At 49.3% G+C, this 16,334-nt stretch overlaps 1 protein-coding gene across 1 annotated transcript; it reads left to right on the top strand.

Annotated features, from left to right (window-relative positions):
* Nucleotides 1–7,203: 7,203 nt before the first annotated feature.
* LOC138836891 (keratin, type II cuticular Hb5) lies at nt 7,204–15,254 on the top strand. Its single transcript, XM_070035542.1, has 9 exons — nt 7,204–7,676; nt 9,715–9,923; nt 10,478–10,538; nt 10,889–10,984; nt 11,938–12,102; nt 12,351–12,476; nt 12,979–13,199; nt 13,909–13,940; nt 14,304–15,254. Exons 1-9 carry the CDS (start codon nt 7,257–7,259, stop codon nt 14,495–14,497), a joined length of 1,524 nt encoding a protein of 507 aa, XP_069891643.1. The 5' UTR covers nt 7,204–7,256; the 3' UTR covers nt 14,498–15,254.
* The last annotated feature ends 1,080 nt before the right edge of the window (nt 15,255–16,334 follow it).

The raw sequence follows: 16,334 nt of genomic DNA, 5'->3' as shown, positions 1-16,334 counted from the left end.
GCTGGCTGACACTCCTGAGCCACACTTTAAACCCCATGGACAAATATATTTAAGGTAGAGAAAAATATAAGTTGCAAGAAAACAGTAGAAACCTGTCTTTTGTGTCAGTACTGGGACTTGAACTCAGAGTCTCTAGCTATCACTTAGCTTTTTCAATCAAAGCTGACACTCCTACCATTTGAATCACACACTTCTGCTACTGGCTTTTTGGTGGTGAATTCGAGAGGATCTCATGGACTGTTCTACTCAGGCTGGATTTGAACTGCGATCCTCAGATCTTAGCCTCCTAATTATCTAGGATTACGGGTGTGAACCACCAGTGCTGGGCTTGAGCCTCATCTTCAAAGTGCTGGGGTGGAGGAGTAGAGACAGAATTGCAAAAAAAAAAAATTTTAATGTTGGAGATTCAAGCAGGGCCTTAAGCATGTTAGTTGAATTCTCTCACACTGAGTTATGAAAGCAATCCTATAAAACAGGATTCTACAGCCAGCAAAAATGCCTTTCAAAGGCAAAGGTAAAAAGAAAATAAGGCGGGTGGCTCATACTCCTAGCTACTCAAGAGGCTGAGATTTGAAGATTGTGGTTTGAAGCCAGCCTAGGCAGACAAAACCATGAGACTCTTATCTCTAATTGATTAGCAAAAGGCTGGAAGTGAAGTTGTGTGTCTTATGTGGTACAGTACTAGCCTTAAGTGACAATGCTAAGGGACAGTGCCCAGGCTCTGAGTTCAAGTCCCAGTATCAGCAAAAAAGAGAAGAAGGAGGAGGAGGAGGATGAGGACAAGAAGGAGGAGGAGGAGGAGGAGGAGGAGGACGAGGAGGACGAGGAAGGGGAGGAGGAGGAGGAGGAGGAGGAGGAGGAGGAGGAGGAGGAAGAAGAAGAAGAAGAAGAAGAAGAAGAAGAAGAAGAAGAAGAAGAAGAAGAAGAAGAAGAAGAAGAAGAAGAAGAAGAAGAAGAAGAAGAAGAAGAAGAAGAGGGGGGGTTCTTTAAAGGAGGAAATGTGAAGAAATTTGCCTCCCACACATCTGTCCAGAAGGCAGGCTTCTGAAGGAAGCAGGCCACACCCAACATAAAGGAAGATTAACCAAAGAGGAAAGGCCTGGGTAAATGTAAAGGACCATGTGATCCTCTTATATCCTTTAAAAATCTATGACTGTTCAAACAAAAAACAGTAACCTCAAAAGGTGCGGTTGCCAAGCATACGCACATTATCCATGACAACTATAAGTGATACCCAGCAGTTCTCTGAGAACACTGGGAAAGATTAGATGAGGTACACTGTATCACAATAGACACAATGAATGAAATATTTTCAATTATTCAAGTAAGTGCAGAGGACAAGAAAGGAAAAATGAGTGAATCCAAAATCAGACAGATGGAGAAGGTAATCGGTGGGTTATGAGTGACTGTCTATGCTGTTGGTGACCAGGCATTGTACAAGGAGGAAGGCATTCCTCCTTTAGTTCTCACCAGACAGATGACCAACTCAGAGGCCTGGATGCATCGACTAGTAAACCTCTTGTCTCATCCCTAGAATTGAAAAGTATTTCCTACCTCGCACAGTCATTATGGAGATGACACACAATGACCTATCATACAGAGTGCTGAGCATGCAGCATGGCACACAGTAGGTGTTCACGAAATAATTGCTACTGTTTTGATAGTGGAGGTCATGTTGGTAGCAGTGTTTTTCCCCACCCTTTTTTTTTGTGCCAGTACTAAACCTTGAATTCAGGGCCTTGAGCATTTTCACTCATAGCTGGCACTCTACAACTTGAGCCATACCCCCAGAACAGCTTTTTGCTGGTTAATTGGAGATAGAGTCTCACAGACTTTCCTGCCCAGGCTGGCTTTAAACCACAATACTGGACACCTCTGCCTCTTAAGTAGCTAGGATGACAAGTCTGAGCCTCTAGTGCCTGGCTCTGAATTTTTATTACTGATGGGGGATGGCTGTGACCCGTAACCCAATCTAGAGTCCACCCACGGTTTCCAGCCTCCAAAGCCCTTGAGTTCTAAGCCATTCATCCACCCACAAGGTGAAATTTGCAGACCAACAGGTGCCTCCTTGATCTTCCCTGCTCTTGACTCAGAGCCTGTGGCCTTTGCTCTGCCAGCTGTGGGCCTTTGCTGCCCTCTGCTGGCCCACATCATCAGACGAGACAAGCAGGAAAATTTCAAAGCCAACTAACATCAGGAGTGGACCACCAGGTACGTGAAGGGAAGGGGGTGGGGCTTAGAGTCTTTTAAACTCCTCCCCCTCCCTACCCCCAGCCCTCAGAATTACATGCAGGACACACAAATATGATATCACTAGGAACTTTAAAGAAAAAAATCTATCCCGATGCTCACCAGTCCAACACAGCACAGCCTTCTTTGGACCATTGTTTATTTTTGCTCATCTTCCCTGCCCCCCTTCCAGGATCCTCAGAAAGCTACAGACTTGAAGCAGAAAAGAGACACACCAATGCAATGAGGGCTGTAAATCTTATGGCTTTCAAACTGAACTCCTAAGGCTCAAGGGCCAAGACTTTCCACATTTGGCATTTTCTGACAGACCTCAACTACCTAAAGAAGCTGAGATATTCGTTCATATCTACCTACTTACATTAAGTCAACAAACACCCACTGGACAGCAACTATATTCCCAACACCATTGTAAACATGCTGTTCAACATCAATGGGAAAACAGACAAAATAACTGTTTCTATGGTGCTTATTTTAGGGTTAGAGGAGAGACAGACAACAATGGATAGTGTATATGAAGAAAAAAGAAAAGAAGAAGTAAGAAAAGAAAGAAGGAAGGAAGGAAGGGAAGGAGGGAGGGAGGGAGAGAGGGAGGGGGCAGGAAAGAAGGAAAGAGAAAGGAAGGAAGGCAGGTGAGCTGTGGCTTAAGTGGTAAAGTACCAGCCTTGAGCAGAAAAGGCTATGACCTTGAACTCAAGTCCCAGTACTGGCATACTCATACACACACAAAAAATGAAACCTACTAATATAGTCTGATTCTGAAATGAAACACTCTGTAGATAATGCATTTTCTCTGACCAGAGCAACTACGAACACAGCAAAGCCACCAAGGAATTCCACCTGCAGGAGGACATATGGACAAAGCTGAAGAAGAGTGTTCAGCCCCTTTGAGTTCTTGGAGAGGAAGCCCCAAGAAAAAAGGGAGCCAGGAAGCAGCTTGGCCATCTGGGTTAGGGACCCCCCTGAGACGTCCTGAAGAGGGCAGTTGTTCGCCAGGTTTTTCCTACATCTCAGACCCTCATTACTCCCAGAGCCAATCTCTGAATCATGCTCCAGTCTAGAAAATGCCAGAAAAGGGTCACAGGGCTTAGAACTCCCAGTCTAGGTCCAAGTTCCAGCATGGGCAGGGAGAGTTGAGGGACCAGGCTCAGGTGAATCAGTTTGAAGGGGGTTAGGGAGGAAGCAGCCATGCCACTGTGGCTATTTGGGATGGGCTTTGTCTGTGAGAAACTAGTCAGGATGTATAAGGTCCGGCCAGTCAGGAAGAAGAGTAAAAGCCTAGGCATTCGCTGGCTCTAAAGTCAGGCAAATCGGGACTGGGGATGGGATTTATACCCTCCTATCTTTGAACAAATCCAAAAAGTCTTTCTGAACACTGCGGGATTCTAAGCATTATAAAGAAAGGAAGCGCCAGGTCCTGGTAGCTCATGCCAGCAATCCTAGCTACTCAAGAGGATGGCAGTTCAAAGCAAGGCCAGGCAGGGAAGTCTATGAGACTCTTATCTCCAATTAACCACTAGAAAACTGGAAGTGGAGTTGTGGCTGAAAGTGGTAGAGTGCTAACCTTGAGCGGAAAAAGCTCAGGGACAGCATCTAGGTCCTAAGTTCAAGCTCCATGACTGACCAACAAAAGACAAGAAAAGAAAGAGGTAGGAAGGCTCTGGTGTGGGGGAAGAGCAAGCCCAACGCATCCCACCTTGAGTGGAGCAGTGGAAAGGGCCAGCCATGCAAAGAGCTGAGGTATGACTGCAGGAACCTCCCAGAACCCCAGCGTTTGCACTCTGTGGGGTGCAGGGAGTTCAAAGGGCATCACAGAAGTTGCCAGGAGCTCTAGAATGGGCAAGAGCCTCTCTTCTTTCAAAGATTTCTTAAGTCCTCCTGAAAGAAATAGCTTCTTAGGAACATTTAAACTTCTACATGGTTGTGGTATCTGTATTATTACGATTTCATTTTGTGCAGGTACTAGAGCTTGAACTCAGAGCCGGGTGAGATCCTTTAGTTTTTATTCACTCAACAGTGGTACTCGACCAGTTGGGTCACACCTCCACGTCTGGCTTTTTGGGAGATAAGAGTCTCACAGACTTTTCTGTGCGGGCTGTCTTTGAACCAGGATCCTCTGATCTCAGCCTCCTGAGTACCTAGGATTGATTATAAGTGTGATGCCAGGCAGTCACAGGCATTTGAATGGACATTCTAGCACTCAGTGGGGCCTCCAAAGGTGGGGTCCGGCAGAGGACCCACCCTTATGTGGAGGAAGGGAGATGGTGATGAATGGCAGCACCAGGGATGAGTGGGTGTGGGAGGGGATAATTGGAGTTACCTGGGAAGCCCCAAGAAGACATTTTACGAGACATAGAGGAGGAGAAATTACAGCCTCCCTGACTAACTCACAGCAGCTTCCTGGAGGAGGTGGCTATTCTGGAACATTCCAGGCAAAGGTGTGATCTGGGAGCAGGCTTGGAGGGAGAGGGAGGGGTGCGGTGCGGGAAATTCAAAGCACACAGGTGGGTCGTGAATGTGATCATGACCAGTGAGAGGAGATCAAGCTCCCACTCCAACCCCTAAAAGGTCCTGACCCTCAAGGCAAAGAATCCCCCTATCCCTCCACCCCTCACTCCTGCCCAGCAAGGGGCTTGGGTATAGCTAGACACGGGCACAGGGCTGGGGAGTCACTTCCATTTTTAGTGCTACAACTTCACAGCAAAGGTTTGGATATTTCCAGGATTGCTGTCCCAGATTGACCTGGCCTGTGAGTCTCCTGGACCCTGAGCAGTAGCAGCTACAGCACACCAAGGGCCCCCATACCAAGCTGGGACTAGAATCACCTCTTGTGTTCCCTCATCCACCCCCAGACTCCACCCAAGATTTTTATATGAGTGAAATCAGGCTGAGGAAAACATTAAACGCAACCTTGAAAGAGTAAAAACGTCATTAATGCGCAGAGGAAGGAAGGTGGGCAGGGCTGGAATAAGCCCACTCTCCTGGGGGACTGGGGGGGGCGGGAAATGACCGGAAGCAACGATCCCTTTCCTTATACAGAAGTTGATGATCCCCAAAGCTCAGCCTCTCACATTCTCCCAACAGTGAGGGAGAATCAAGTTTTGGAAGAATCCCACTTAGGGCCAAGAAAACAGGCTCAGAGGGGTTACAAGCGCTCCCCACAAACCTGCACAGCTAGGGAGTCTTTCTACGCCGATTCCATTGCCCAGGTAGCTAACCCAGATGCTTTGCCAGGGACCAACATGATGCGAATGTCTTCTAGGAACCACTGGTGAGCACCTGCCCTACCCAGCCAGCTGCCCAAGGGCTCTCTTTTCCTTCCTGAAGAACAGATGTGGGATGCGGTGGCAAAGCTCCATCAACCTCAGGCCAGGAGAAGACCTGAATGTAGCTAGCCATGAAAGCCCCAGGACAGAATGTAGGGCACCTTACTGAGAGTTTAGAGAATGGCAATGGCAGCATTTGATTCTAGAAGGTTCCCTGAAGGAAGAATCCCCTCTGAGGGAAGTTCAGTAGCTCTTCTTCAAGTTTCTGACACCCCCTAAGTGCCAGCTAGCCTCCCTGAGAGCAGAAAGCACATCCTCAGTCACTATTAGAGCAGCCAACATTATTCTAATAAGTGGCCTGAGGACACACTGGAAAGTAGAAGTGTTTGGAGGACAAGGACCCTCCCCCAATCCCCCCAGAGGTCTCAGAGAAGAGTTGGTTATCACTCCATTTCCACTTGTGCAGGGCAGACTCTGAACTCTGTGGGTTACAGTTCTGGCTGGAGGGTCTTAGACAGAAGGGAGGTATCCAAGATCTATTTGTTTTTGTTTTTGTTTTTCTTTTTGTCAGTCGTGGGGCTTGAACTCAGGGCCTGGGCACAGTCCCTGAGCTTTTGTGCTCAAGGTTAATACTCTACCATTTTGAGCCACAGATCCACTTCTAGTTTTCTAGTGGTTAATTGGAGATAAGAGTTTCATGGACTTTCCTTCCCGGGCTGACTTTGAACCATCATCCTCAGATCTGAGTAGCTGGGATTACAGGCACGAGCCACCAGTGTCCAGCTACAATCGATTTCTTTTTAAAAAGAAAAGGGAAGGTGCCCAGAATGAGTTTACAGCCACCAGGTTATCCCAAAATAACCTGGATAATTTCTCCTAGGTCCTGGCCACAAGGAAGAAAGTGACCAAAGCAGTCTTCCTAATATCCATCTACAGGTGCTCATTATGTGGCCACTGAGACTTGAGTGCTTTTCACTTTTGCTGTGTGAGGAGTTAAGCGTTCTGGAACAGATGTGCCGGAATCCAGAAGGTTCCATGAGATTCATTGGCTCTGGCCCTTAGTGCTGGAGAGAAAGCGTGATCCAAATGACCTCCTTTGGCTCTAAGCCATATTCCGGGGAGACTGCCTGACTAGCTGTGGGTGCTGCCGAACTATGGGCTCTTGAGAAACTGATGCGATTGCCACAGAGTGGCAACCTCTTTTAGTCAACCTCAGACCCCTAGAACTTCTCCCTGGAAGGGATGCCCTACCACCTGTAACCCTCAAGACCCAGCCACCCCCAGACGGTTGTGGAGTTCAAATCGGTCTCCAAGTGTGGGTTGAGACCATCTCACAGAGAGAGAGAGAGAGAGAGAGACAGAGACAGAGACAGAGAGAGACAGAGAGAGAGACTGCAAGAAAATTAATTACTTAATGTGTGTAAACGAGCTTTGAAGATGAAAAGTGCAAACGTATAGTGTCCCTAATAACATCTTCAATACTTTACGGAGCTCCAGTCGCCTCTGACCTCACCTTTAAGATGAGTCCTTGGGGAGTTGCTGGCAACCTCCCCAAGCCCATAAACAACATAAAATGGCTTTTCACTCCTTTTATGCAGCCAACAATCCCAGCTCTCTCCAGCAATAAAAAGGCCCAGGGAGGATCAGAGAGACCAGAAAGATCCTAAGCTTCTCCCTCTGCAACCCACAGTCACCTCCAACCACCTCTGCAGCTGTTCAGACTCCGCTCCAGGCCTCCTCGCCATGTCCTCCCTCTCCTACAGGATCAGCTCAGGATGTGGGGTCACCAGGAACTTCAGCTCCTGTTCTGCTGTAGCCCCCAAAACTGGCAACCGCTGCTGTATCAGTGCTGCTCCCTACCGTGGGGTCTCTTGCTACCGGGGGCTCACCGGCTTCAGTAGCCGCAGCCTGTGTAACCCGGGATCCTGCGGGCCCCGCATGGCAGTGGGGGGCTTCCGCTCTGGCTCCTATGGACGCAGCTTCGGCTACCGCTCAGGGGGCGTCTGCGGGCCCAGCCCCCCATGCATCACCACCGTGTCTGTCAACGAGAGCCTCCTGACGCCCCTCAACCTGGAGATCGACCCCAATGCGCAGTGCGTGAAGCATGAGGAGAAGGAGCAGATCAAGTGTCTCAACAGCAAGTTTGCGGCCTTCATCGACAAGGTCAGTGCAGCCTGGGATGGTCCAGAGAGGACCTTGTTCTGCTTTCCCTCAGGAAGGTCCCTGATCTATTGGAGAGGCAAGTTTGGGACAGCAAAGGGAAAAGAATGCAGACTTTGATATCTAAGCAGATGGATTTGTTATCATCTTTCTTCTCCCCTCTTTCCCCAGTTCTGGGGCTTGAACTCTGGGCCTGGGCACTATCCCTGAGCTTCTTTTGCTCAAGGCTTGTGTTCTACCATTTGACCCACAGCACCACTTCTAGCTTTTTTGAGTAGTTTATTGGAGATGAAGACTTTCCTACCTGGCTGGGCTGGCTTGGAACCACTATCCTCAGATCTCAGCCTCCTGAGTAGCTAAGATTACAGGTGGGAGGCACTGGCACCCAGCTCATCATTTGTAATCACTGGCAAAGTTTACTGAGGTCCAGGTGTGGTGTGGAAATGGCATCTGTGGTCTTCAGTGTGTGTATGTACTCTTGAAGTCAAGACAAAATGGCAGGGGCAGAGCTGGCCCTGAAAACTTGGTCTGGGCAGTGGGCATAGGATGAATGGAGAATAATGAGAACAGAAGGCACTGTGGCTCCTGGCCCAGGCAGCACCAGAAAGGATCCAGGGCTGCTGTGGGCACACAGCCTGCCTAAGACCTTGTTGTGCCACTCAGCCATGTGAGACCCCAGGCAGGTTGTGGTCTGGAGAGCAGGACCTGCATTTTCAGCCTGAGTGAGGACGAATGAACCAGGATTGCTGGTAAACAACACTCAGCTGTTGTTATTGTTAGTTTCCAAAGACAGGATTAGAAGAGGAGGAGTAACAGCAGACCACACCAGTCTGATCATAGATGGAATATAGATAGGGACAGGCCCTGGCTGGCAGGAAGGGACCCACAAATGTGGGCAGTGTAAAAAGTCCTCACAGCTAGGAGACTTGTTTCCAAAGGAAGAGAGAGAGTCTGCCCTAGGAGGGAGGGAGCAGCCAGAATAGGACCAGGCTTGGGGTTCTGGAATCCTAGTTCTAGAACAGTCAATGACTTCCCCTTAGCATGTTTCCTTTGGTGATCTTAGTTAATGACCCAATCAATGGGAGTTGTGTTAATAATCTCCATTTTTTCAAATGATGAATGGAGCAGAGTTTTGATGAGCTTTTTAAGACTCACTATGGTGGGCAGGTGAGGGCAGTGGACAGGACTCAAGAAACTGAATCACTACGTCACTTGCGATGAGCTAGTCTTTTCATATAGGAGTCTCAATTTCCTCATGTGGAATATACTGGTAGTAAAATGATGATAATGGCCAGGCAGCAGTGGCTCATGCCTGTAATCCTAGCTACTCGGGAGGCTGCGATGAGTTCAAAGCCAGCCTGGACATGGGTAGGAAAGTTCATGAAACTCTGATCTCCAATTAACCACCAAAAGGCTGGAAGTAGAGCTGTAGCTCAAGTGGTAGAGCACCAGCCTTGAGTGAAAAAGCTAAGGGACAGTTCCCAGGCATTGAGTTCAAACCCTGGTACCAGCACAAAAAAATAAAACAACAACAAAAAGCTAAACTAAGGATAGATGTCTATATGTTTGTGCATCCTAGCCCAGGCCCTGCCAGGACATGCGTAGTAAATATTGAAGAAATGTTTGTTGCATAAATGAATAATTGAGGGACAACTACTAATTAGATGAATTAGTTAGATTAGCTTGCTGTGCTTTACTATGTGACTGAGACTGTTAACAAGCACTTTGCATGTATGAACTGGTTCAATCTTGACATCAATTGTATCACAAATCATCTCTGTTTGGGAAGGGAGAAAATATGGCATCAAGAGGTTAAATAACTTGCCCAATTAAACTGACAGAACCAAGACTTGGTGGCTTTGAGCTAAGTCAGGTTTGCTTTCTCTCCTACTATCTCTACCTCGCTGCGGGGGATGCTAGAATGGGGCATCTTGAGCCCCAAACTCTCAATCCCGTCATTACGCAAGAGCAAAGAGAGCTCTGAGGGTACTGGCATCCTTCTGGCTCCCTCTTGAGCCTCTTTCCTTTACCCTAATGGCAGGTGCGCTTCCTGGAGCAGCAGAACAAGCTGCTGGAGACCAAATGGCAGTTCTACCAGAACCAGCGCTGCTGTGAGAGCAACCTGGAGCCACTCTTTGGTGGCTACATCGAGACGCTGAGGAGGGAGGCTGAGTGTGTGGAGGCTGACAGTGGGAGGCTGGCCTCAGAGCTTAACCATGTGCAGGAGGTGCTGGAGGGCTACAAGAAAAAGTAAGTGCATTTGCAACCCTCAGGGGCAACTCAGAGTGCAGTCTGGAAGCTTCGGTCCATAGCTTCTGTCTATAGCAGCTTCTTTAAGATTCCTTTAACAGGTCTTCCTGGACCCTAGAGGGGCTGTCCAGTGGGAACTAGGTTTCCTCAGACTCCTGTATTCCTTCCCCTTTACCTTCTGGCAGATCTATGAGTTTTGAATTTACCTCCCAGGGAAATGAGGGAAGGAAACACTGGGGAGACCTACAGCTGTGTGCATCCACTTTCGACTGCTTTGCTGTGCTTTTCCTACTACTGTCTTTGGACCAAAATGCACAGATGATGTTAGACTTGGAGTTGGAATGTGCTCCTCTTAGAGTCAGGACTCAGGTGCAGCAAAGCCAGATTGGGACAAGGACTAGCCCCAGAATAATGCACAGAAAGATTATAGAGAAGATAAGGTACCTTCAGAAGAGGGTCAATACCCTTGTGACCCCTGGAAAAACTGACTGAGAGCTGGAGTGGAATTCAAGGTCCAGCCTCTCAGCTCAAGCCCTTCTCTTCCCCATACCCAGGTATGAAGAGGAGGTGGCTCTGAGAGCCACAGCAGAGAATGAGTTTGTGGTTCTAAAGAAGGTAAGAGGCTGATTGCACAGCTGAGAGGTGAGGGAAAATGGACTCATCTGTGTTACCACCAGCATGGATATAGTCACTGGATCACTTTTCTTTGGTCCCTCCCACAAACAAGCCCCTCCCACATGCATGCCCCTCCCACATGCATGCCCCTCCCACACGTGTCTCTCCCACATGCAAGCCCCTCCCACAGCAAGCCCCTCCCACATGCATGCCCCTCCCACATGCATGCCCCTCCCACACATGTGCCTGTCATACATTCAAGCCCCTCCCACAAACAGTCCCTCCTGTTTGCATGCCCCTCCCACATGCAAGCCCCTCCCACACACCAAACTCTCCCTTTTAACTGCCAGGATGTGGACTGTGCTTACCTGAGGAAATCAGACCTGGAGGCCAATGTGGAGGCTCTGGTGGAGGAGTCAGGATTCCTGAAGCGCCTCTATGAAGAGGTGAGAGGTGCCTGCCCACCCAGCCAGGACTGGTGGAGAGAAATGCAAAGAAATGGGAACAGGTTGAAAGTGTCTGTGTGCACATGTGTTTGCCATTGTGCAGGGTGGCTGAAAAGATGGTGAGCCCCAGTGCAAGATCGTGCCACAGCATAGGACAGGTTGTGTGAGTTTGTGTGTCATCCACTTGTGTTCACATGTGTGCCAAAGTAGGGGTAGGTGCAAGGTTGGCCTGTGTGGGTCTGTAAGCACCTCTTTGCATGTTGGGCTGTGCATGTGTGCACTGGTCTGAATGGAAGTCAGTCTATGTTCACCATGAAACGGTATATAGATGGGGAGCCAAACGGGAGCTGAGAGGTGATGGATGTATATTCCAAAGGGGGATAAGCTACTCTTCTTTCCATTCAATCCAACTCCACTTAAGCCCATGTGTCAAGTCACAGGCTGTCCCCAGGTAAAATCTAGGACCCCTTTCAGCTTTTTCATTTTGTTTTGTGTGTGTGTGTGTGTGTGTGTGTGTGTGTGTGTGTGTGTGTGTGTGTGTGTGTGTGTGTGAATACTAGGGCTAGAACTCAGGTGCTGGGTGCTGTCCCTGAGCTTTTGGGCTCAAAGCTAGGACTCTACCACTTAAGCCACAACTCTACTTCTGATCTTTTTGTGGTTAATTGGAGATTATAGTCTCTCCAACTTTTCCTGCCCAGGCTAGCTTTAAATTGTAGTCCTCCTATTTCAGCCTTCTGAGTAGCTAGGATTACTGGTGTGAGCCACTGGTGCCTGGACAGCTTTATTGTTTTATGCTGTGCCTGTGTGTGAATGAAGGTTGTAGTGGCAAGAGCTACAAGACATTTCTGACCAGTCATCTTCCCTCCCCTAGGGAGTGCATACCATCCCCAGGGGTGGGAAATATGACTGAGATCAGACACTAGATCCAAATGCATTGGCTATTGGCCCCACAGGAGATCCGTGTCCTCCAAGCCCACATCTCAGACACTTCAGTGATCGTCAAGATGGACAATAGCCGGGACCTTAACATGGACTGTGTAGTTGCTGAGATCAAGGCTCAATATGATGATGTAGCCAGTCGCAGCCGTGCGGAAGCCGAGTCCTGGTACCGCACCAAGGTGAGTGCCTCCTAGACAGGGAACAATGTAAGATGTCTATTCCAAATGGGCCTTTCTTACTTTGAGGATGCTTTTTTTTTTTTTTATGGGAGGGGCAACAGCTCTGAGAGTAGAGCAGTATGGAAAGGCTGCCATGTGAGTTTGCATGAGCTTAGCATTGTACAGTCACTGCACACTACTGGTGAGATGCTGCATGGCTAGAGTATTCTATCCTGAGCCTCTGATTCCACCTCCCCCACCCCCTGCAGTGTGAGGAGATGAAGGCCACAGTGATCCGACATGGGGAGACCCTGCGCCGCACCAGGGAGGAGATGAATGAGCTGAACCGCATCATCCAGAGGCTGACGGCTGAGATTGAGAATGCCAAGAGCCAGGTAAGGTACCGGGATGACTCCCAGAGGCAGCACAGGTGGTCTGAAAAACTAGACCTTCCGGCCCAGATGTGCAAAATCCTGACTCTAATCTAGCCTCATAATGGGCCTATGAGGAAGGAGGGACCAGATAGAGGGCAGCCTCCCACTGCCAAACTACGTATCACTTGAGCTGGGATGAGCCGGACCACTGACTTCCAAAAGAAGACTCTAGAACCTTTCTAGGCCACCTGCAAAAGCACTAGGAAGGAGAGATCAGGAAGAGTCCATCCACCTTCTTGTCCAGGTTCATAGCCCTACTTACCTGTCATGGGCTCAGCCTTCTCTCCAGAAGACTACTCCCCTGCCTGATCTCTATCCATTTAGCCCTGAGCTAAGTCCTGCTCTCGGTCTCCATCTCTCTGTGTGTCTCTGTCTCTCTATCTCTCTGTCTCCTTTTCTGTCTAGCTCTGCCTCTTTTGGATCTCTTTCTCCCCGCTCACTTGTTCTTCACATCTCCCCATAGCGTGCCAAGCTAGAAGCAGCTGTGGCCGAGGCAGAGCAGCAGGGTGAGGCAGCCCTGGCTGATGCCCGCTGCAAGCTGGCCGAGCTGGAGGGCGCCCTGCAGAAGGCCAAGCAGGACATGGCCTGTCTGCTGAAGGAGTACCAGGAGGTGATGAACTCCAAGCTGGGCCTGGACATCGAGATCGCTACCTACAGGCGCCTGCTGGAGGGCGAGGAGCACAGGTGAGACAAAGGATTCTGCATGTACCTAATCCTGGGAGGCAATCAGTATAGGCTCAAAGATGGAGACCCTGTTCCTTCTAGAGTGAACTATCTTGAGCCCAAGTGTGGCCTACAATTCTGCAGGCTAGGGCAGGTTAGCCTTCGATATTAATACCATTCTACTAAATGCTATTGGGCTAAATAATCATTTTGTGTTCCCTATGGTAGGGAACACATCTATAAGAGATGAGTTCTGAGTCAATGCCTTTCCCGTGGCTACACAGGACAATATAGAAGTGGGGCCTGCCCCTAAGTCATATGCCTCTAAGCTCATTCTTATTGCCTATCTTCCCTTGAGTCTGGCTTGTGTGCAATAATGAAGATGTACTCCATATACACAGAGCTCTTCATCCACCTCAAATATGAGGTTGCAGTGAGCTCTCCAACTGTCCAGCACTCCAACTGGAGGCTATGTATAGAGATAAGGTTCTCACCACTGCTAAAACAACAACAACCACAACTGAAAACAAAAACCAAAAACAGGAGGGTTCAATCATCCTCATGGATGGAGAACCACTAAAGAAAGGAAATGAGATTCAAGGCCGAGTCCAGGGAGTCCCTTCGACTTCTATACACAGGACACAGGTTAATTCTGGTTGGCCTCAATTTACCATCTGTCTCAAGGACTCAAGCTCATTGCTAGAACTAATGGAACTCTCTTTTCCTCTAGGCTGTGCGAGGGCGTGGGCTCTGTGAATGTCTGTAAGTATTTGCTTGAAATACTCTGAGGAAAATGGCTTTGGGGATGGCAAAGCTGGACCCCCCCGCCGACCTGATCCTTAGTGTTCCCCTAATTGAGAGTTTTTCCTCCTCTGCAGCCTTCTCACTAGAGACCACTAGAGAAGGTAGAGAAAATAGAGTTGAGCACCCCTTCTGGTAGACACAGGGAGGTGCAGGCTGTGGGAAGGAGTCTCAGATAGGCTGAGGCTAGAGGAACGGGGACTGCACTGACCCCTGGATTCCTTGAGGAGGAGGCAGCCCCTACAGTGCTACTCACTTGGATCGGTCTTGGCTGGGCGAGACCCCAGCAAGCCCGTCACCCAGTCCTGTCTGCTCTTCCCACAGGTGTCAGCAGTTCCCGCGGTGGAGTCAGCTGTGGGGGGCTCACTTACAGTACCACCTCAGGGCGCCAGATCGCCTCTGGCCCCTCAGCCACAGGGGGCAGCATTACAGTGATGGCCCCCGACTCCTGCTCCCCATGCCAACCCCGCTCCTCCAGCTTCAGCTGTGGGAGCAGCCGGTCAGTCCGCTTTGCATAACGTTGGGGCCTTCTGCCAAAAGCCACCTGGCTGGCCCCTCCTGGGTCTGCCCTGGCACTGAGTGACGTGTGAATGGAAAATGTATGGTTGCTTCCAGAACCTTCCAGATGTTCTCAAGCAGGAAGGACCCTAAGAGGCTGCTCTCTCCCCTCCCCCTCCTCATTTTAGGGAGCTAGTTTTCCTAGTTCTCTCCTGGTTTCCTTAGAGGGTCATTCCTAGCCCTTTCTTAACTCCAGAGACCCGCAAGTCAATTCATATCATTCTCTGAACAGTCACCCAGGGTGGCTTGCACAGTATGGGAGCTAGGCCTTCCCGAGTCAAAGGGTGATCCTAACCACCAAGCCCGGTCTTCCCACAACCAAGAACCAGAGAGGAAGCCCCTCCGCAGTAGCGCAAGAGCCAGCACCTGCCAGTTTCTCCTTTGTTGTGTTTAACCCGTCTTTCTGGTTGCCTGACTTCCTCTGGGCTAACTGCTCCATCCATCCTCCCCCAAACACCCATGTCTGGGATATGCTTTTTCCTACAGCCCCTGGTTAGGGGACTTTGGACAGGTCTTGCTGTCCAGTGCACCTTTACACATTTCAAAGACTCCATATTTGTTCCAGATCTCCTCCCTGTGATCTCCAGGAGGGGTCTGTCCACTGCAGGACTGGTGGAGGGATGGAGAAGGTTAAGCCATTTCCTGGGTCCTCCTCTGGTTAATGACTGTGGGTGCCTTGCCTTCTGGGTTGTACCAATCTATGTTTCAATAAATGCTGTTGCCATGCAAAGGTATGTGATCTTGTGAACTACCATGTCTTCTGGTCCCTCCCTGTGACAACTGACCAGTGCTGGAATAGTCCAACTACACAGGGCTTCCCAGGCCACCCGTGTGACTCCGCCTCTTTCTATTTTCACAGCTTTATTTACTTGTTCCTTCTCCATCCCTACAGGCCTGGGCACAGCTCCAATCCACACTCCTCACCCCCAAATCTGCAATAGCATCTTCCCAAGCCTACTTCCCAATGCGCCCAGCAGCCTGAACCTATTAGGGTTCCTGCTGGGTTCAAATCACTTCCCAGGACGGGTGTGTGCTATTACCCTGTGTGTGTGTGTGTGTGTGTGTGTGTGTGTGTGTGTGTGTGTGTGTATTGGTACTAGGTCTTGAACTAGACTAGGCACTACCCCTTAGTTTTATTGCTTAAGGCTAGCATTCTACTACTTGAGTCACAGTTCCACTTCCAGTTTTTGGCTAGTTAATTGGAGATAAGAGTCTCATGGATTTTCCTGCCTAGCCTCCTGAGTAGCTAAGATTCCAGACATAAGCCACTAACACCTAAGGGTATATAAGCTTCTGACACCAGCACTAATGCCTCCATCATCCCCTTCCTACTCCTCAGTCTATTCAGCCATTCCACTCAATGTGCATCTCCCAGACCTGGACTTCAGCCCAAGGAGATAAGTCCACTCACTGAGGCTCCTAAGACCATGCTCTTTCCCAACCCACAGTGATACATTGTGACACATTCCCTTCCCATTTGCCTTTGCTCAGTGTTCTCCTCTGTTCTCCCTAACAACTGATACCCAACACATCGTATCCCTATCCTACAGCATCTAGTACCCTGAAGATCTCCAGTTCTGTCTCCTTGGCTCAGGGCCAGTGACATCAATGAGTGTGTCTGGAGACTAGACTATGAGCAGGAAGAACCAGCATTACAGACTGCCTGCCCTTTGGGACTCAGCTCCTTTTATCCATTAGGTGAACAAATTAGTTTTCACTATTATCAAGCAACTGTCTGTCCACTAGCTCCTCTGTGACTCCAACCCTCTGCCAATCCCTAGCCTCTTGCTCTGGAAG

The sequence above is a fragment of the Dipodomys merriami genome, unplaced genomic scaffold, assembly GCF_024711535.1.
Source record: "Dipodomys merriami isolate MVZ:Mamm:240054 unplaced genomic scaffold, mDipMer1.0.p SCAF_10, whole genome shotgun sequence".
NCBI lineage: Eukaryota > Metazoa > Chordata > Mammalia > Rodentia > Heteromyidae > Dipodomys > Dipodomys merriami.
This window is presented reverse-complemented; position numbering and strand designations above follow the sequence as displayed.

Excerpts from the sequence above, each read along its gene's own strand:
- LOC138836891 (XM_070035542.1), top strand. The coding sequence starts at position 7,257 with ATGTCCTCCCTCTCCTACAGGATCAGCTCAGGATGTGGGGTCACCAGG. Across the intron at positions 9,924-10,477 it reads CTGGAGGGCTACAAGAAAAA|GTATGAAGAGGAGGTGGCTC; the intron begins GTAAGTGCATTT and ends CCCCATACCCAG. Across the intron at positions 12,477-12,978 it reads TTGAGAATGCCAAGAGCCAG|CGTGCCAAGCTAGAAGCAGC; the intron begins GTAAGGTACCGG and ends ATCTCCCCATAG.